General features: G+C 37.1%; 1 protein-coding gene across 6 annotated transcripts in view; it reads right to left on the bottom strand.

Moving 5' to 3' along the window:
* The window catches only part of Etv1 (ETS variant transcription factor 1), a 98,526-nt gene extending 82,833 nt beyond the window's left edge, over positions 1-15,693 (bottom strand). Inside the window, exons 1-5 of one of the 6 annotated variants that reach the window (XM_069996168.1) lie at positions 15,420-15,693; positions 13,406-13,537; positions 12,350-12,437; positions 10,829-10,876; positions 1,858-1,911 (exon numbers count right to left, since the gene is read on the bottom strand). In XM_069996168.1, the coding sequence (XP_069852269.1) occupies positions 1,858-1,911; positions 10,829-10,876; positions 12,350-12,437; positions 13,406-13,450 (235 nt within the window). In that variant the 5' untranslated portion in view covers positions 13,451-13,537; positions 15,420-15,693. Of the gene's footprint in view, positions 1-1,857; positions 1,912-10,267; positions 10,748-10,828; positions 10,877-12,349; positions 12,438-12,542; positions 12,740-13,018; positions 13,261-13,405; positions 13,538-13,665; positions 13,723-13,963; positions 14,188-15,419 lie in introns of those variants that run through there. The other 5 variants (XM_069996167.1, XM_069996169.1, XM_069996165.1 and 2 more) reach the window with 5 other exon arrangements.
* Positions 15,694-21,477: the final 5,784 nt, after the last annotated feature.

Below are 21,477 nucleotides of genomic sequence, written 5' to 3'. Positions count from 1 at the left end.
TGGTAGGTAGCACCTAAAATCCTAGCTATTCATGAAACTGAGTTTCACAGGGTCATGCTTCAAAACCAGCCCAGGCAGAAAAGTCAGTGAAACTCTGTATCCAAAGTATTCAGCAAAAAGCCACGATGGAAGCATAATTCAATTAGTAGAGTCCAGCCAAGTCAGCAAGCAAACCAAATGTGAGACTCTGAGTTCTGACTTCAGTAAGATTAAAAAAATACAGATAAAAAAATACAGGTAAAAAGATGCATCATGGAAAGAAAATCTCCAAGATACCTCTCACAACCTCTGGGAAACTGGAACATAACAAACAAAAGTTTAAAACATTTCCAGCAAGTATCTTCTACCTGAAGTAATGTAAGTATCTGTAACATTGAGGTGATTATGGTGTAAATATGGGCTTTACACATTGTAAGGAAGCACACATCTCTACTGTTGGTTCGGCTTCATCTGAGACTATAAATGGTCTGGTATGCAATACCAACAGAATAAAGAGGTGTTAGGCCAGTGTCATAGTCAGTGTGGCATGTAAACCTTCCTCATTATAGCCAATGTCACGTTCCACTTTTGGTTTTCTGCTTTCCATTAACCTTGGCCCAAAATGATCAAATGAAAAGTTCCAGAAATAATTTGCATTATTTAAATTACTTTTATAAAAATATATTGTCATAATTTTTGTTGTTTTTGTTTATTTCATGTTGGCATTAGGATGTAAACTTAGAGTCTCAGGCTCTCCTTTGGCTGTTTTAGGTAAGCTGGTATTCTATCACTTGAGCTTCACCTTCAGTTCTGCTTTTTGCTGGCTAATTAGACATAACAGTCTCACTGTATTTCTGTTCTGAATAGTTTTGAATCTCAATTCTTAGAACTCAGCCTTCTGAGTAGCAAGGATTAGAAGTGTACACCACCAGCCCCAGGCTCTTCTATTTTATTATTATTTCTTTTTATCTGTAACTTGTGCCTGATTTATAAATTAAGTATGAGAAAAAAAAGCATAGCATATGCTGCACAATGTTGTCCTGAACTATGCATAGTTTGAGACGTCCGCAGAACTTCTTGGTACATAACCCTGCAGAGAAGGCAGGACTACTGTAGCTTCTTTCCCTTACTCTTTCTCGGGTCAGTAGCTACAGTTAGCTGGGAGAATGGCAAAGTATAAATATCAGCAATAAACCCTGGGGCAACTATGTTTGTGCTCACTTGGCAATTAAGGGAGGGCAAGTATCCCATGAATCACTCCTCGTGTATTCTCTGACAGCAAGACTGTCATGTAGTCTTGGGAGCAAGGTCAGAGAAAGGACACAGGAAGGACCCTGAAACAGACCAATGGCTGCTTCCATTTGTGTTCTCACACCTACAAGCAGGAAATTTCAAGCTAAAAATGAAATTAAAAGAGGTAACATAAAATAGTACCCTAATCCAATGAACGCTTGGTTTAGAAGCTTTTCCAATTTCTACAATAACTAATTTCATACAAATTTTAACTCTGTCTCCCACCAGCATGCAGACTTTTCCTTGTGAACGAACTGGCAAAATGGAAGTAAACACTTGCACATTCATGGATCACACCCTGGTCTGTCTCCAAGGATATGCACCAAATATGGAGAACAGAAGAAGCATCTTAAACAACTTGGTTTTCCCTGCCCACTTCTGGACGCTTTGTTCAGGTCGTACAGTGACTCAGCTCATGTGGCAAGCTGACATCTAAAATCGCTTCATGATGACAAGCTAAAACAGACATTGTCTCAATGTCAGAAGGGGAAACCAACCAAAGAAAAAGAAGGAAAGAAGACAGAAAACAGAATGGAGGAAAGGAAAGGAAAGAAACAAGAAGTGAATCACATTACGTATACTTACAACTTTCAGCTTGATAGTCTGGCACAAACTGCTCATCATTGTCAGGTACCTGAGCTGAAGAAAGAAAAAAAAAATTGAATTAAGAGAGGAACTGCCAAGGCATAAGGAATGTCAAATCAGATCTGTCAGGCAAGGTCTTTTTAGGCTGAGATCAAACCTATGATTACTTGCCAATAAGCTCCTATTTAAAATGGCCTTGACAGTCAGAACTACTTAGGAGGGAACACAGAAGGGCCCATTGATGTGAGCTAGAAAACATAAATATGTCACAAATATGGTGGCAGGTGTAGTCCCTATCAATTTCACTTGCCAGATAGAAATAAAAGAGCCACAAAATAAAAGAAGTTACAGGATTTCTATTTCCTGCAGCGTTTTATTTTGCAAGAGTTGAGCCAAAGGTATTTCAATTCACCACTGCCAGAGCTTTAGCAGCCCATCTAAATGAACAACATGATTCCTTTCAGTCTTGTGTAGCATGCACACACATCTCTCTGCATTTTTAGAAATGATGACTTTTGATATGTTCCATCCCTGGCAAATTCAACTACTATTATTTCAAAACATTTGCTTTAACTTTAACCATGGAATGATAGAAACTTTTAAAAATGACAAGATCTGCCAGTAATTTGGGTCACATATAACCAAGTAATACACTGTAATAATTATAATTATCATAATAAAAATAATAAAACAAATGCCATATTTTCATGTAAAATATTCTCCTGGTTCTCTTCAGCACTAACAAAAAGACTATTCCTAGTTCATCAGTTTTAATGTCAAATGAGTTCCTTATTTTTAGTAAAGGAAAAACACTGAATAGCAAGGAGCTAAGGCATTTAACAATGACCAAAACTCAATGCTACTTTTTCACTTTGAAAATTTTTTCATCACAGTTGATTGGGACACAGAAATAACCCATTGCAAACTGCACATTAGAGAAATGAGTTTGGATAAATATATATACCCTTATGTATACAAATTACATAAAAGGAAAGTTAGATTCATTTGAACATGGAAAACATAATTAATTATCCTCTTGATTAACTCTAAGTATGATTTAATTAGCTAGTATAACTTCACTAGTATTTTACAATTACTTTACTAACATTGAAAGTTTTTAACGCAATCAAGTTACATTGTAATAAACATCCAACCATTCTATTCTTTATGTGAAGTGCTTTTTTAAAACAGAAATACTTGGCAGAGTAAAAATTTATGTTACATTATTAAAACATAACTATCTAATTGCCTGTTATTAAAGGATAAGCAGTTTGACACTCAACTGTTTTCTAGCAACTTCCTCACAAACACGTAAATTTTACTTTATTACAGAAACACCACTTTCTCCACTACATGAAACTAAATGAAGAATAATATCAAGATATAATGAATGCCTATTTGATCGGCATACATAGAAGAAGGTTTTCTCTTCATGTGTCACTGTATTTGATACTATGGTGGTTATAATGGTATTACATCTAGATAACTAATAGATCTGTGTCTTGCTATCTATGTAACTGGGTAAATTATTTAAACCCACTAGTTTAATAGTGACATTAAAAAGTTGTATTTTATATTTTGATTTTGGTAAGGATTCCATAAAACATTTAAACAAGGTAACAGATACGCAAATATTTCTTTTCTACAGTCAAAAACAAAAAAAAAGTACTTTCATAATAACTTAGCTTATTATCCCAATGTCTAGTGACTTATACTAAAGACAATCTAATAAGTTATACCGGAGACAAGAAAAGACATAACAAACTGTCTTTTGACATTACATAAGCTTGATGGTTCCCATAGACTCGTAAGTTATCGGGGAAGTAATACACTTTAAATTAAACATCAAAAATAATTTAAATATTTTAATATATATTTAGGAAGTAATAGCAAGTAAGCAATTAAATTCTGCACTGTCCCCACTATAGCCAGATGTTTCAGAGTTCTCTCTAAATTAAGATTTAAACATATAACTGTTGAGGTGTTAAATGATCAACCATGGCAATTGTGCTTTTAAAGAAATCAAACATTAAATATCTCACTTGCAGGAATAGCTTAAATAGTCAATGAATAGCAAAAGCGTATTTGTAATTGAAAAATTTAGTATGAATAGACTACATGCTACTTTTTTTTTCCTGCTTATGTCCTAAAGCAAAGTTCCAACTCCACAGTTGCAAGTACAACCTAGAAGTCCCTGATGATATGTATGTATTGGCAAATGAAGGGGATATAGAAACTATGCCTCACAGATACAGAGAAAATAGCTGCATGCTAACAATCTGTGTTAAGAAAATTAAAAAAAAAAAAGAAAAAAAAGAAGGATAAGAAGTACTATTTCAGTATAAAAATCCTTTCCTTAACATTCTGAATAAATACTTCACACTTATGCTTGAACATATTACAGAATTTTAACAAAAAACATATGACTCACATTTTCACAGAAGCTGATCTTAAGAAACTGAATAGACCAAATGAAGCAGCATGCTACTTAAATAGACAAAGGCTTAAGTATACCTCTAATTTCAAGTTGGAGTAAAAGGAAAGAAAGCATTTTAACTAAAAACACAAGTTGGATCTGGGCAAGGAAAATATGACAAAGTATTGCCACACTTGTATCATTCATTTCCTTTTTTTTTCTCCTCCCCTTTAATTCATGAGAATTTTGTGAAGAAGCAAACTACAGCTGCCTGAAAATTTGTAGTGATCCATACTAAAGTTGAAAATTAACAATGCAGGCCAACCCTTTAAAAACGTTTTTTTTTTCCTGCTATTATCTCTTATAAACTATGCTTAAATGATCACCTTTGGGGAATAAAAATGTTTCTCTCATGTAATTAAGAGGAAGGAGAAGAGAAGGAAAGGAGAAGATGAGAAAATACATACCAAAAGACCAATAAAAGGCTTTCAAGAAGATTAAGCATGTAGATTGTATTGGTAATAGCTGAAGCGGCTTTATCGGTTCATTGTACATTAATAGACAAGTTGCCATCAAGTCTCAGGACCTCAGCTTTAAAAGGAGAGCATCTGCATGCTCAGCTAGATTTGCTTTACCTAGCTTATTATCCAAGGTGTTCTTTTCTTTTCCTTCATTTTTTCTACATAGCAATACATATTAGGGTAAAGAAATTTATAAAAATATTAATCCTGACCTAAATGTCACAGAAACATCAACCCTCATTTTTACTTCAATATCCTTTTCTTAAGTAATCTTGCCTCAGGGATGGACAATTTTAAATACAGTTTGCCTTTACTTTACACCTATTTTTAACTTTTAAATAAAACCATATTCATTACTTTAAAAAAAAAAAGTGACCCGTAAAAAAATTTTCAAGGTTAGCTACAGGCAAATAAAAGATCCACTCATTTTTGCAAGCTAACTGTTTTTCTTTTAAAACTAGGAACAAGGAGAAAAAATAGAAATAAAACAAACATCAAGTATAAAAGGGGTTAATATTTAATTAAAACCAGTTCTATCCACTGTAACAATGACCTGGAGCCAAACAAGGCGGAAGATGTATGAGTCATTCTTTCTGCCAGTGAATGAGACAGCTGATCTCCTCAGCCATTCCTCAAGACAAGCAGGCAGAACTGGAGTTCTGCCCCCATTCACAAAAACACAGTCCAGCCTAAGCCATGTGGCCCAACCACAATCTTTTCATGTCACACCCTTCCAGAGAACTAACGCAAGTAAACTTGAACTTGCAGTATAAACACAGTTTTATTGCTGGGCCTCAGATAGAGCTCAGATCCATTCAGAAACATGTTTAAATAAATGGCAAGTTTATATACATGTCTACATATATAGTGTGTGCGTACATGCATGTGCACACGTGCACATGCACGCCCACACACACTTAACCCTTCCTGCTTTACTGAATAACTTGTGACAGAAATTTGAATACACAGAAATAACAAAAGGAAAGTAGAAAAACAGGAAAATAAAAGAAGGAAAGATGGAAGGAAGGAAGGATGGAAGGAAGGAGGGATGGAAGGGAAGGAGGGAGGGAGGAGGGTGGGAGGAAGGAAGGAAGGAAGGAAGGAAGGGAAATAAGTTAGAGGAACAACTCTGTAGTAGATCTAGTAGATCACTTGTTTAGGATAAGAGAGGCCTGGATTTGATCCCCAGGACTACAAAAAAAAAATTAAGGAATGTCTTTCTTTTCTTGCTTTTTTTTTAACAGCTTTTATCATAAGAATAATGGAATACTGTGGAGCTTTGTAGCATTTCACTCTGAATCAAAGGGCTAGAAACAAACTTTTCTAATGACATACAAGTTTTTTTTTAAAAAGCAAAACAATAAGAAAATTAATCTTTGCACGAAGGTACTTACTTCTAAAATAGGCCTCAGGCCATGGGACAAAATAATCTAGAGTCCCCTACACCTAGTTTTATAGCATATCCGGTTTTAACATGAAAACGACTGTACCCATGTAAAAGCATTAATTAATGCCAAAGTATAAACATATTTACGCAGACAGAAAAAAGGGGAAAGGGCTATTTCCCATGACAGAAACACCTTTAACACTTTGTAAGTTCTTTGGACGTGTTGTCAAAAAAAGAAACCATGAAGTTTTAATTGTCTTGAGTCTCAAATCAGCTTCAATTTCCAACTAAATTGACCTATGGGGGCTTGAAAACTGAATGGAAACTCAGAGACAACTAGCTGTTGTTTGTAGCCAAATACTTTCTCTAATGCTACATGTCTGATTATTATTAATAAGAACTACAAGATTGTATGCAAGTCAAAGAAATAAAGTTAAACCCCCAAATGCAAGAAATTACACATTTCCTGTGACTGAACTAGACAAATCCTAGGAACATTTATTTGACATTTACTAGGATCTTCTAGCAAAACTACATCAAGCTACATCAACTCCAGTTTTTCCATTCAAATAGAAAATTTACTATTTTGTAAAACCAACTTAGATGAAAAAAAATCCATGTATTTTAAATGAATGCTTAGAAAGAAAACACATTCACTATCTTTAAAAGTCCAAATCAGAAGTCTTTAATATTTACAATTTTCCTGATATACTATATACCAGTATACACACAACAGGAATGAACTCTTCCTCAAGTCTAAGAATATTTATGGATTTCTGAATTTAATGCTGAATTCTCACTTCCTGTTTTGTGTAAACCACTCACACACACAAAATGTAGTTTTTAGAGCTTTTATTCTTTACTTCACCTTATGTGGCAAAAAGAAAGTAAAAGACATAGGAGCCCATATGTGATGTCATATTCTATGGAGAAAAGAAACTGAATTTGTGAACAATAAAAATAAGTGTCTAGTGGCTCTGTATTATAGATGTAACACACTATGTCACAACAGCATACATGGTTTCTGAAATAGTGTTACAATGATCTTTATTAGGAATTTAGCATCAGTCTTTGAACCTTATCATCATTTGAAGATTACTTAAAAACAAAAAGGGGAAAAAATCTTGCAGTAATAATATAGTTGGGTATAGGAAGATTGTCTGTATTAAACCACTAACAAATATTTCACTCTGATGGCAGCAAATCAAGAGCTAACTTTTCCTTATAAAGTTAAGATCTAGACCCATAGCAAAATAACAGTCAAAAGTAAACGCTTTGTGTTTGCATTAGCTTTATACTTGAATTGATAATTTCTCTTTAAGCTCTGTGTTTGTAGGTAAACTTGAAGAAGCAAGCTTGAAGAATGTAATCCTTTTCTTAACTCAGTTACTTTTCACATCCTTCTATTTCTATCCCTGATGTTAGAAGTCCCACCTTAAGTATGACATTTTAGGACGCCAGTTACCAAAACACTAAAAAACTGATTTAGGACCAGAAGTTACTAAGGTGTTGCTAGAATTAGGTTTGAACTTATTTTGTGGGATCACATAATTCTAATTGCCCTTCTGTCAGTAGCAATCTATTTCAAAAGTCAAAGAATCAATAAAGAATTGTGCAACAATAATATAAAGTAGCTATGTTAAAATTTATAGTAGAAAGATCCTCTCATTAAAAAAAAATCTACTTCCATAGTCTTTAAAACATTAGGTTTTCTATTTTCCTCAGAATAAGATGATTATTTTAAGCAGTGGTATATATGGTTAAAACTTTTAAATTACAATGTTAATGCTTGGAAAGTGAAATTAATGTAAAGTTAAATTCTTCACAAACACATTTTAATTCCTTATATGAAAATAAACTTTGGAGGGGAGGCCAGTGAAATGTTTTTCAGAGGACTTCACTGAATTGAAAATACTAGCTCTGGTTCCAACCTCAACTCAAATAGCCATGTCTTATCTATCCCAACTTCCCCTTAGAGATAAATCCATAATATAATCTACTTATGACTAACGCATATGTCACATTTAGTATAAATTATAAAAGTTCTTGCAGGATAAAACAAATTAAACATGCTAAGCTGTATCACTTTTAACTAGGAACTTCAATAATTTTTTTTAAACATGACTATCATCACAACTAACTTGAGTCTCTTGTCTAATAAGATTGTTTTAGACTTATTTAACCCCCCAGTGAGATTCTAACTCATGAGAGAACTTGGTTAATTGCCAATGATCTTTTTTAAAAAGGTCAAGATGCCTTAGATTCCATGGTCACTTACTTGGCTTATGAAGATCATGAAAAGAAATATGTATATGGTTCATAGTGTGCCAATTTAGCAATGTTTTAGTTTCTGGATATCCATAAGGATATATATGGACAAATTTAGTTACAAATAAACTAGGGTAATAGGGATCCCTCCTTACCTAATATTGCTCAAGGAATTGGATAAGTTAAGTTAAAATATGTGGGCCAAAAATGATTGTATTTAATTGCTAAAAAGAAACATAAATGTGGAACCCATTAACAGTAAGAAAAATTATTAAATTATACTAAATTTTTGCTTATATCATGATTTGCTAAATTAATGTAAACTACTTTGAAGATGTTTAAATTACTCTAACATGCAATCTTATTCACAGTTTGTAAATAGTTGTACACCTGGGTATTCAATAAAACACTCAAGATTAATTTCTGAATTTAATTAAGCTTATGAATTATTTTCTAAGTAAAAGCCTATGTTCCTCCAAATATATTAGTCATTTTCTAAGCTCATTTCAAATAAATATAAATTTCCAGATTTATTGACAAGAACGTTCATAATCATGGATAAGAATATCTCATACAGAATTTTCAAAGATAAATTCAGATTAATTATTCAAATCATTTGTCTAAGGCTATAAAACACAAAACAAGTCAAAAGTTTTAAGAAGATGTACTAAAACTGATTATAAAATGGTAAGTCTACCACAGATTCCTCAGTTTAAAATTCCAGAAACAGAGTTGCTATGCATATTCAAATCTTCTAGAAAGTACTCTGACTTGGAATCAATCAGAATTAAACATTTTAAGAACAAACAAACCTTCCATAACAATGAAAACAGGCATTTTAAGTTATTTAGGGTGAGTAAATTCTCCCATAAATATAAGTCCTCTCAACATGAATCTTTGCAAAATTGAGATAAAAGTTAACAAAAAGTACCTCTGCAAATTTTCCATGAAAAAGTAATGTTCAAATATATGGCTCATGTTCTCATAATAAGTAATCTATTGCAATAAGTTTCAGTTATAGACAAGCAAAAGTGACCTTTAAATATAACCCAAACTTTCATTAATACTTACCTTTCATTAACATCCAAATACAATACAGTCACACTTTCAAAAGACTATTAAGCAAGCTATTTGACTTAATGATTCATAAAGATTGTGAAAGCTTTTTGGAGAGCTAAAATATTATCAACACAAAAAAACTTACTTTACATGCTAAAAGCAACTTGATCAACTGTATTCAAGACAACCAGATGAAACGGATATAATGCTTCAATCAGCTTAAAGTAACACCACATCACTTGAGTTAAATTCAGAGACCCTCTCTCTACTTTTAGCCATCTTCAAATTTGTTCCCAAATCAGGTTTCTTATAGAATGTGAAAATACAAACACAATTACAATTAATGCTTAAACATCTGTAACTTTCCCTTTGTGTTCCTCACATAGCAAATCATAAAACTAATGTATCATTTAACAAATCAAATCCAAAAACAGAATTTCAAATCATAGAGACCAACAACAACAACAAAAATTCCTCAAATGCAGGCATTTCTGAAAATGTAGAAAGCTTTAACTGAAGCAATCTTATGTTTCCTATATAGAAAGTTGCACAGAATAAAATTTCAGCAAAAAGAATTCCAAATTCTTTTCAATGTCTCCTTGACATAGCAATTAAACCCTAATAAAAGTGACAAAATAGCAAAAGTCAATTTCAATAAACATCACATTCATAGTAATACATGATAGATATTATTTTAATCTTCAAATCCCTCCAAGATTTATTTTAAACCCATAGATTTACTAAGTATTGAATACACACCAAATGTTCTGTGTTGTGAGCAGGGCGGAAAGAAGACACTTGCACTTAAATCTTGAAGCATCCCGTCCTGATGAACCCAGAGAAACTAATTTCTGCCATCAGCAAAGTCCTCCACCAGAACACCAAGTAATGACATGCGCTGCTCTAAAGGAAACAGCAAACCAGCCCGGCTCTGGCTCTAGGAGGTCTCTCGAGGTACAATAATATAAACCTGATCAATTGCAATTAAAATCTGAACAGAGGCTTAGAACTTGAAGTCTTGGTGCATTAGTTCTTGCCAAAAGCAGATGTGATTGTGAGCTGGAAGCAATTTCTCCTGGTAATTTGTGATGACACTGGGTAGTACAGCCCCAGAGTCCCCAAAGACAAACTCATCAGAGGCTCTAATGTATGCATGACACATGAGGTGGCTCTTTTAGAGCTCAATTAATTGGGCTGAACATTAAGACAGCAAGTTCAGGACTTCTTTTTTTTTTTCTTTCTTTCTTTCTTTTTTTTTTTTTTCATTTCTTCAGATGCTTCCTCCCGCCCCCACCCCTTTTAAGCAATTTGTTTCCTTACCTTCTGCCAGCCATGTTTCCTGTAATTGACTTAGATCTTGAAACAGTTCTAAAAAAAAAAAGTCAAAAATATAAACATAAGATTTGCAGAGCTTTGGGCTTCATTAGATGGAAATGTGTTTGTCATGAAATTGGCATTAAGTATTAATTTGAAGAGAGGGAGTTGATGGAAAAGAAAATAGGATTCTTATTTAAAATATCTTAATAATCCTACCAACTTTTGAAGCCCATGAGGCAACACTTTAAGAAATTCTCTAGCTAAGTAAATAATAGTCAGTTATCTTCCTCTTTTATTTTCCTCCTTAACAGTTTAAGAAGTAAGCTCAGAAATACCACCCCCCCAAAACAAAACAAAACAAAACAAAACAAAAACAAAAAACCCCACTACATATGCACTAAAAGTCACAGAAAGACTGAAGTAGATGGTGGTCTATTGTCAGTAAACTTGTCTTAAATATACTCAACTTTTGCTAAAGTGAAAAAAAAAAGTAGGGGAATGATTAGAAAGACTGGAGAACCTTTATTACTGTCTTTTGAATCTAATACAAGATATTAACAGGACTTGGGTTCTCGGGAAGTATGCTTTTCAGGTCTAAAGCTTGAAAACTACAGGGAACAACTTCAACAACTCTAAGTTCTTAAAGGAAAAGTTTTGCATTAATGAGTTTTTTAAAGCATAAGGTAGATAATCCTCTAGTCCAAACATTGTATCTTGCCATATAGGGGAGAAAGGGAAATATCCAACTAAAGTATGAAGATTTGGGGTTAGTTCCTGAATTCAGTATACATAAATTTAAATTTCAAACTGAACTTTGATTTCAAAAATATCAGAGTATCTTCAAGTCATTATGAATGCCCCCATATGGTTGAAATAATATATAGATATCTTATCAACAGTTCATGAAAAATCTGCCACCTAATTTCCAAATAGTACAATTACTAATTAGGCCTTAAGTAGGACTCAGTGAACACTTTAAGGCCTCTTAACAAGATGTTATGACTTTACAATGTAGTCATCAAACTCACTCATAAAAAAAAATCTGATAGCAATATGATTTCACTATACAGTAAATGGAAAAAATCAATCATTTGTATCATTTAGCCTGTAATAATGTTGAGAGAATATAAGCAGTGTACCTAACTGCTTATTTTGTCCTACTGTATTGGATATTTTAAAATTGTTATCTTAATGTAGAAGATTAGTTATAAGCCATATGGACAAGAATAAATATAAAAGGATGATTAAAGAAGAATGTCACTGTTAAGTTTTTATTTCCTCCTTTGTGGTAGGAACATAAAATATTCACCAATGCAAATTGACCCATTATGTAAATTGCTCTGAGTAAAAGTCTCAGTTAAATTCAGTAATTTCAAAATTGCTTACTTTTAAGATAATACTGAAGTGTTCCCTTCCTTTCAAGAGTAGAAAGTGTGTAGGTAAAGTGTATTTGTGTGTGTGTGTGTGTGTATGTGTGTGTGTGTGTGTAGGGGGGGGGGGTTCTGCTCAAAAATCAAACCTCACCTTCTGAGTCATGAGCCAGATCTCTGTTAATGAATTTTCTTTTCCTGACATTTGTTGGTTTCTCGTTACAATTTCTCCCACGCTGACTCTACAAAAAGGAAAGATAAAAATCCTTTAATAGAATCCTTTAAAATAAAATCCTGTAAAACCTTAGATCTCTCTCTCTCACACACACACACACAAATATGCATACATAACATAAGCCTACTGATCCTCTCTCTGAATAGACAATGTTGATAAGATCACTTCTAATATTCATTTTCTGCCTTCATTTTCATTTAAGGCTGGAAATTCAGCAGCAAGTGAGTGATTTCCCAATGCTGATCTTAACACTACTGTTTATCAGTCATATATATTCATGGTATCTCAACATCCAAACATTAAGCTCTAACACTTAGTCCTCTCTCTCTCTCTCTCTCTCTCTCTCTCTCTCTCTCTCTCTCTCTCTCTCTCTCTCTCTCTCTCTCTCTCTCTCTCTCTCTCTCTCTCGTTGGATGAACACTAGATTTAAATGCCATGAATTTTTATTCTCTCAGCACCTCTCCCAAAAGAAGTAACAGGAGAGAGAGAGAGAGAGAGAGAGAGAGAGAGAGAGAGAGAGAGAGAGAGAGAGAGAGAGAGAGAATGAGAGAATGAGAGGGGAATAAAAGTAACAAAATCCAGAATCACCCCGTGTAAACAAAAAGTGTCAGCATTTGTCTCAACTTCATTCTTTTCCATGTGGCAGAGAAACCCAGCCACAAACTTTGAGGCCAGCTGCTGCTGCCCTCCCTCTCCGCTTCCACTCATGAAGGGAACTTTAATCCGGAAAAAAAAAAAAAAGAAAGAAAAGAAGGGGGGAGGGATATTAAAAACAAAACTATGCCGTATCCAAATCACTGAAAGGTAAGCTCATTTTGAAGATGGGACTGCTAGAGGCAGAGTCGCCCTACAGTGGCAACAAAGCAGATAAAGTATCTGCAGTCCCAACCCCCTGCCCCCTCCCTCTCATCTCTCCCCACCCCACCCCGGTCGGAGTCAAGTTTATAAACAGCAACTTTCAAACGGAGCACTCACTGGGGTGACCACGTAAGGCACTTGCTGGTCATAAAATCCATCCATTCTGCTGCTCTTCGCAAATATTAGCTCAGTGTTTTATATTTTAAGCATTTAGCTGGAGATTTCCTCGGGATCTGGACTTCTAGCAACCTAGAGGGGAACAAGATGGCTTTTAGGCTTAAAAAAAAATCATGAATGAAGCTCTTAAATTTGCATAGCTAATTACCCTCTGACAATCCCATTCACAAAAATAACCCTCCCTACACCGCCTCCTTCACCTGGATCCAAACAGAGCTAAGAGAGTTCACAATTTACGTATTTTTTGGTAGTAGTAATAATCCGAACAAGAGGCTATGTATTTATTTACACTCTCGATGTTTCCCTGGGCGATCGGTGTGCCCCGGGCAGCTCAGATTCGTAAACGTGTGCAAAACTAGCAATGGCGATCAACGAAGACTTGCTTTACACCTAACGGGACTAAAAGAGACGGAGACACCTCTTTCCTACGGATAGTTTTTGCAACCCACAACCATGCAATTATCTGGAGAGACAGGAAAAGTTGCTGGAAAGACCCACCTGAAGGCCACGCTAGGAGAACGGCTGCAAAAAATTCCCTCCAAATTTAATAAAAACATTAATTATTGCCCAGCATTTCCCCTTGGAAGCCGAAAGCGCCTCTGACAGAGCTCAATTCGGTGGTTTTTCCTCTACTTCTCCTCCAGGGGCCTCCAATCCAAACTGATGGATCGCTGCCTCCCATTGGCTCCACGTCTCTTTCACAATATCAGATTTCGGGCTGTCAATCAGGCGGCTGGCTGCCCCTTCCCGCGGGTCGCCTGCGCCCCTCGGCCCCATCCAGGGCTCTGCCTGCGGCGCAAAGGTCTGCGCCCTGGAAAGGACACGGAGAAAATCGACTTCCTTCCTAACTCGCCGCTTATTGTTAAGGCGCCGGGGGTTGCTGAAACCATGTCTAACCGAGGTGCCAGATCTCATTACTTGGTGTGTTTGGTCCACTGTTGGGGCTGATTCCCTTAAAAACATTGTTCCACGGTTCAGGTGTAAACTCAGAGGAGGGATCCACAAAGTCCGAGTCTCCCCAGCCTCCCCTCTCCCACCCCCACACCCCGATCTCCAGCCTCTCTACTCTTGATCCCCCTAACCTCGCCCCCACTAACCTTTTGGGCCACGTTTTTCCCTCTCATTTTTCAACATTTATCATTACCGTTGCTTATCAAAAGATTTGTTTTAAACCCATCCTCAATTAAAACCAACTCACGGGACAGGAAAAGAATCTGTGATGGGAGTATGTGGAGGAGGGGGTATTTATTAGGAAGGGCGAAGTGTATAGAGTCACCTAGGCGAGGAAAGTATAAAACCCCCGGTCTTCCCCACGTATCCGTAGGAGAATAGGTATTCTCGCTCCACGGCGGGGGAGGAGGGGAGGAGAGCGGAGGGGACGGGGTGGCCGGGGTGCCCCAGGGACCCGCACGTTTCCTGAGCTTTTGTTATGTATACACGAAGGCGGAGGGTGTCGCTTACTGTACCAGACGCTTTCACTTCCTCTGGAGCTTTGAAACAGCCAGAGCCCAGAGTTTGGGGGCTAGCGGTCAGAAAGCTCGAGTTACAAGAACAATAACCAGGACATCTAAGAAGTGAGGACTGCCAGTCTAAAGCCGCTTGCCAATGGAGTTTGGGAACCCCTAAAACGTTCCCGAACCAGCTAAGAGTCCAACTGGGAAGGGGAGGCCTCCGATGGTAGGACCAGGGAGGTCCCGCAGGGCTGAAATTCACCGAGGATCCTGATGGCGAACCGAGCCGGTGACCGGAGTACGTTTCCGGCAGCTGTGCTGCTCGTGGGAAACGTGCTGCAGTTCTCAATTTCTGTTTCAAAGTTTCTTTCCTTAAATGGAGCTTTGTGCAGACACATTAAAATGGAGTGTGAGCGCACCACTCCGTTCGGGACCCACGGAGGAGGGGCAAGGGCTCCACTGTCCCGAAGATCAGGCCTGTTGATTGGGAATGTAATGAATACCTGGACGGCCCGCACAGACACTGTGCGGACACGGCTGAGCTCCGCGCGCGCCTCCACCGGCGCTTTGAGCGGGAACTCTCATTTTAACCCTGGCACAGGATGGAGTCCGGGCGCAGCCCGGGCCTCCAGACTGCAGTAGTGGAGCTCTCCGGCAGTGTGCTTTGTGAAACGCAGCCACGAGCGGAGTCCGTAACCAGGGCGCCCCGCCTCAGGGTATTCCCGGGATAACTAACCCAACCCCAGTAATCCCAGCAAGTTTCCAAAAATCCTTCCCTGCGGCCGCAGCCTGACTGGTATCCGGGGCAACCGGGAGAGGGTGGAGCTGCTGGGTAGGCTCTCGGGAGGTTCTCTCCACAGCCAATAACAAACCGTAAATCCCCAGCCCATTGTTGTTTATAGCTGACCCCGCAGCGCTCCGCTAGGTGATTGGCCGCGTGAAGAAAGGGGGCGGAGCGCATCCCGGCCCCCGCGGCCACCTTTCGGCTCCATTCACAAAAATCTCGGCCTCTCCGAGTCACGTGGTGGGGGGGGGGGCGAGGCGGGGCAGGGGAAATGACACAACAAAGGCCCAAGCTCCCTAAACCAAAAAGAACTTTTTATAGCACGCTCTCTCCGTGTTGTCCCCTCGGTGCCACCGTCCCTAGATGAAGGAGCTTTGGGTCTGGGAGTAATAAAGAGAAAGAGAGAGGGGAGAGAGAAAGAGAAGAGAGGGAGACAGACAGACAGACAGACTGACTCACGTGGAGCTAATTCCGGGGTACAAAGTCTAGAAGAAAAGCTGCCCCAAGGACGAGGCTTGAGGGCTGTGAGTGGAAGAGAGGTTTTAGGAAGGACTGAGACTTTTTTGCTTGCTACTTCCTCCAGTCAGCTTTTGAAAGTTCAGAAGAGCTCGACGGTGGAAAGCTTTGAGTTTTCTTAGTGTTCTCCATTAACGAGTTCTGAATTCCGTCTCACAAAGTCATTTTTTAAAATCTTTCCGAATATTCTACTCCCCCAGCTTCCGGGCCCCCTCTCCTCCATAGGATGGAGCTGAGTAGTGAACCTGGCTTTTTCCTCCCTCTTGCTGGGGCTTTATACTAACCTCAGTTCTTTGAAAGGACCCCTGTCTGGTAACTATGTGAACTTCAACACTACTTGAAAATGATCCTCTAAAGTCCAAAGCAGTGATCTTTTTCGCTCCAGCTCTGTTTTTAAACAGCATAAAATGTTGAGAGTATTTGAGAACAGTGACCAGATCTCTCCTACATTCTTTTCCTTGATATCTCTGAATTTACCTTCGGGTCTTTTCTTTGCCTTAATACTTAGGAAACCCTACCTTTGAGCATGGTGCCTGTTTATCTTCTATGCTTGGTTCTGGGAAAAACCTAGGGACCCAGTGACTAAAGACGTTGGAAGGGCTGACTGAATATGTATTTTTAAGAAAACATTGGAGTGGTGGAAAATGTATACAGAGACTGCTAGCTGTTTTAGCCACAAGAAGAGAAAGTCAAAAGTTCCCAAAGTTTCCACTCTTTTTGAGAATGTCTTAAAAAAAAAATACGTTTTGTAAATGCCAGTCCTTCTTGAATGGAAAATTTCTTTTTGGCAGGATGTCAGGCATAGAGTGGCAGAGCAGAGGCCAGCAGCTTTGACATTTATTTACTTGTATTTTGAAATCCCATTTGGGCTCTGAAATAAGATCTTGAGAGAAAGAACCCCCTTACTCCAACAAAGTCCATTTTTGAGTCCGGAAAGTTTTTAGCTTGCATATAAAGCTATTTAAATCTTTATAGCTCCTTTGCTGCTATTTTATAAAGTAAAGTAATATTCATTAGAGGCTTTTCTGCAGTTAACTTATGGTATTACACTGAAAATGTACTTAAATGAATGTAAATAAGTGAATTTCTAAAAGTGGTTTAAGGAAAGAAAGTTTTAGTATAGTACTGCTTGTTTAAAATGGTTAATATGCATGGCTCAAGTGGTAGAGCACTCGCCTTGAGCTGCCGAGACTACAAGCCCCACAATTAACAAAAAAATAAAAATTAAAAAACAGGTTAATATAACGAAAAACAAGTGATATTGGCTTGCTTACTATTAAATAAGCTAGTAATGTTTATAATTTGTCTTATTAAATTGCTATGTAGAGTAAATATTGTTGGCCTAGTTTGCACAGGGGTTTATCAAGTAGATAGATAATAAGCCATTAAATGGCAGTGATATTGTTGGGCTCCAGTGCCTCACACATGTAATCCTAGCTAGTCAGGAAGCTGAAACCTAAAGATTCATGTTTAAAGCCTTACCAGGAAAGATAAATCTGAGAAGCTCTTGTCTCTGATTAACCAGCAAAAAGCCAGAAATAGAAGTCTAACCTAAGTGGTAGAGTTCCAGTCTTGAGTGAAAAAGCCAAGTAAGTAGAGTAAGAGACCCTGAGTTCAAGCCCTGGTACCTATGCAAAAAGAAAACAAACAAAACAGTATTGGCATTGGAAATGAATAAGTGAAAGTAATTCCAGAGGAAAACTTGAGAATACTAATACAATTGTGAGACATCATTCTCTCAGTGGGCTGGCTCTCTGTGGAAAGGAAATCAAAAATTTTAAGAGGAAAGTAGAGCCCAGCAAAAAGGTAAAAGAAAATATTCCCTTTCCCACCATTGTTAAACTGCTGAAAAATCTGTAAACTCTTGTCAATACAGCTTATGAAGATGTAGTTTTAAATTTTTTCTTAACTATACTAGAAGTCAAAATGGAAGACATAAAAATAATATATTTAATCCATCAAGTTGAAAAGAAGTTTCAAATCTGCAGAAATTTGGGTGAGACTATATGTTAAATCTACTCAACATATCTCACTGGTTGAAATATAACCCTTTTAAAGTTAGGGTACAGTAGCTATTATGCCCTAAAAATTATAATATTTATCAAATCTTAAAATTAAATCCAATAATCTTCATTTGAAAATTCTAGCCTGGTAAGTAAGGGAGTATAAGGATTTATAAAAGGAGGAATCTAGAAGCAACTCAATATGTATCAGTGAAGGAATGGTTTCAATAAAGTACCATACTTTCATGTCTTGGAGCGTAGCTATAATTATAGGCCTGTTAAAGAGCATGCTAAGAAACTCTTGTTAAAAAGTCAACTTCCCGGATGTTACCACATTTCTGATTCAGTAGGCTTGAGACTGAGATGAGGTGCAAGAAGCAGTGTAATTCCATTGCAGATAGTGTTGCATTGTTTCTCCAGTAAGAATCACTGGGTTGAATTTCAGTCAGAAGTGCAAAGGGGGACCTGCCTGTTTTAGTCACATATTTGGTTGATCCACATATTGTAGAACATCATGGGTAATTCACTGACATTCCAATTTCAAATTACATATAAAAATCCAAGCTTTAGCCAGTCACCGATGGTTCATGCCTATAATCCTAGCTACTCAGGAGGCTGAGATCTGTGGATCGTAGTTCAAATCCAGCCAGGGCAGGAAAGTCCATGAGACTCCAATTAACCACCAGAGAACCAGAAGTGGCTGTGTAGCTCAAGTGGGAGAGTGCTCTCCTTGAGCTAAAGAGCTCAGGGACAGTGCCCGGGCCCAGAGTTCAATCCCCATAACCAACAATAACAACAGCAACAAAAATAAATAAATAAAATAAAAATTCAAGCTTCAAATATTGCCAGAAAAAAATCTGGGAAAATAGTAACACTGGGCCCAACTTTCCACATGACAAATCCTGTTGCAAAGCATCAGGAAAGGGGTGAGTTTTGTAGGCAATCATCAACAAGAAATGACATGTCTTCAGGGGAGTCATAAAGAAATGTTGTAATGGTCCACACTTCCAATCTGTGTTTGTCTTGCCTATGTTAACTATCTGACCTCAATCATGATTTGCATATGCCATCTAGGATTTATCTGTGACCTAGCAGATTAAATGGAAACAGAACATGTGTTAAAACAAAAATAAATACTGTATGCCCGGGAGGTGTAGATATAGTTAAACACATGGCACACATTTTCCTAGGTTTTTATTTCACTTTTCTTCTCTAAAAAAGTTTTATTAGATATTTATTGTATTCCTGGATACCTTCCTGTCATTTAACACTATAATGTGCACCTTTTAGATCCTATGGTCCTTTGGAAGGTCACACACAACACTATTTGGGTTTTTTGTTTTTTTTTGTCGGGCATGAGGCTTGAACTCTGGACCTGTGTGCTGTCCCTCACCTCTTTAGCTCAAGGCCAGCACTCTACCACTTGAGTCACAGCACCACTTCTGGTCCTCTGGTGGTTAATTGGAGTTAAGAGTCTCATGGACTTTCCTGTCCCATCTGGCTTTGAACTTCGATACTCAGATCTCAGTCTCCTCAGTAGCTAGAATTACAGGTGTTAGCCACCAGCACCCAGCCAGGCAGAAGAAGTTTTGTGTATAGAAGAGTCATATATTCAGGTGGTTATGGAGCTTAAGTGATACATATGATTTAAAATAACTAATAAGGAATCTCTTGGTAAAGTGAATCATTTCTATTTAGAATTGAAGCTATTTTTAAGAACTGTAAATAATAGGTCAACAGACTTCCCCATCTTTTCCTGTAGTTGTTTTGTGGACTTCAGTGAAAGACTCAAGTGTAGTTGCTCTGCTGACTTCAGATTAAAAGTCAGTTAGTTCTGGGTACTGTTCTTTCATACCTGTAATCCTAACTACTCAGCAGGCTGAAAGCTGAGGCAGGAAAAGTTCATGAGACTCTTATCTCCAATTAATCAGCACAAATATGAAAGTGGAGCTCTGGTAGAATACCAGCCTTGAGCCAAAAAAGCTAAGGAACAGCTCCCAGGCCCTGTATTCATGTCCCAGTAATAGCAAAAACAAACAGATGTCAGGTTAATAATAAGACAAAAAGCTTCAAGGAGTTGGTTGTAGAAATGGAATTAATTTTGAATGATTTAAAGTACTACTAATTCAGTTTGTGTTTTACATGTACTAAATATTAGGAGAATAATGTTTCCAAGCTGACATTCCAAAGCATCTCCTCCATAAATTATTTCTACAATGAAGTTTCAACCTCAAAAGAAGTATTAGGGAAAACTCCTTCTTGTGCGCTCTCAAAGCTGATGTTAATCTGTGGTTCTATATTCTGTGATGATCTTCATCATTTAATAAATTCCTTAGGACCCATAAACACAAAAGGTGTTTATGCATTTTGTCAGACAAATAAATTAATGAATAGGTAGCATATGTCTGTACAGTCTCTCTCCAAACTATAAACAAATTAAAAATATTAATCTAAGCAATATGTAGGCAATAATTGTTCTAGAAACAAATAAACAAACAAATGAGGACTGAAAAGGCCAAACTATCTGCATCTAATTAACTTTAAGATATAAGTTTCTTTTCTTGCCTTGCCCTGTGTTGTATGTAGTCCCAACCACTGAGCAGGATAAAGTGGGAGGATCATTTGAGAGCAGCCTGGCCAATTAATGAGACCCATGTATTGAAGAACAAAACCACACCCCCTCCTCCACAACACACAAACCACCACCACCAAAAACAATACATCAAAATCAAATTCTGGAGAATAGATCTCAACTGCTTTTCCCCCAATTTCACCACTATCACCACACACACACACACACACACACACACACACACACACACACACACACACACACACAAGCTAACAAATTATAACACAAAAGGTATTAGATAATGTTCATTTGATTGTGGTATATCATATTCATTTTATGAATACAATTCTTATTTGTCAATCATATCTCAATAAAGGTAGAAAATGAAGAGACAAAAATGTTTGCTCTTAAAATGATCGTTGAAAGACAATTAAAACTTCACTGAGCTAAGTAAATTTTTCTAATGTGTAGGTTTATTTCTTTTTCTTTTCCTGGTTTTGGCACAGAAACATATTCTTTGTGATTTCTAAGGACATGTTGTTTATGTGACCAACAGTAAAACTAGCTTAAATATAGAATTCAGAACTTTGCTTCCTAATGGTTGTTCTTTTATTTATCATATGAAGGGCTTATGTTTTATTTTCTCTCCTTTTTTGCTGGTACTTGAACTTGAACTCAAGACCTCA

This window comes from Dipodomys merriami, unplaced genomic scaffold (genome assembly GCF_024711535.1).
Source record: "Dipodomys merriami isolate MVZ:Mamm:240054 unplaced genomic scaffold, mDipMer1.0.p SCAF_5, whole genome shotgun sequence".
NCBI classification, from domain to species: Eukaryota; Metazoa; Chordata; class Mammalia; order Rodentia; family Heteromyidae; genus Dipodomys; species Dipodomys merriami.
The sequence above is the reverse complement of the archived record's forward strand: the minus strand, read 5'-3'. Positions and strand labels throughout refer to the sequence as shown.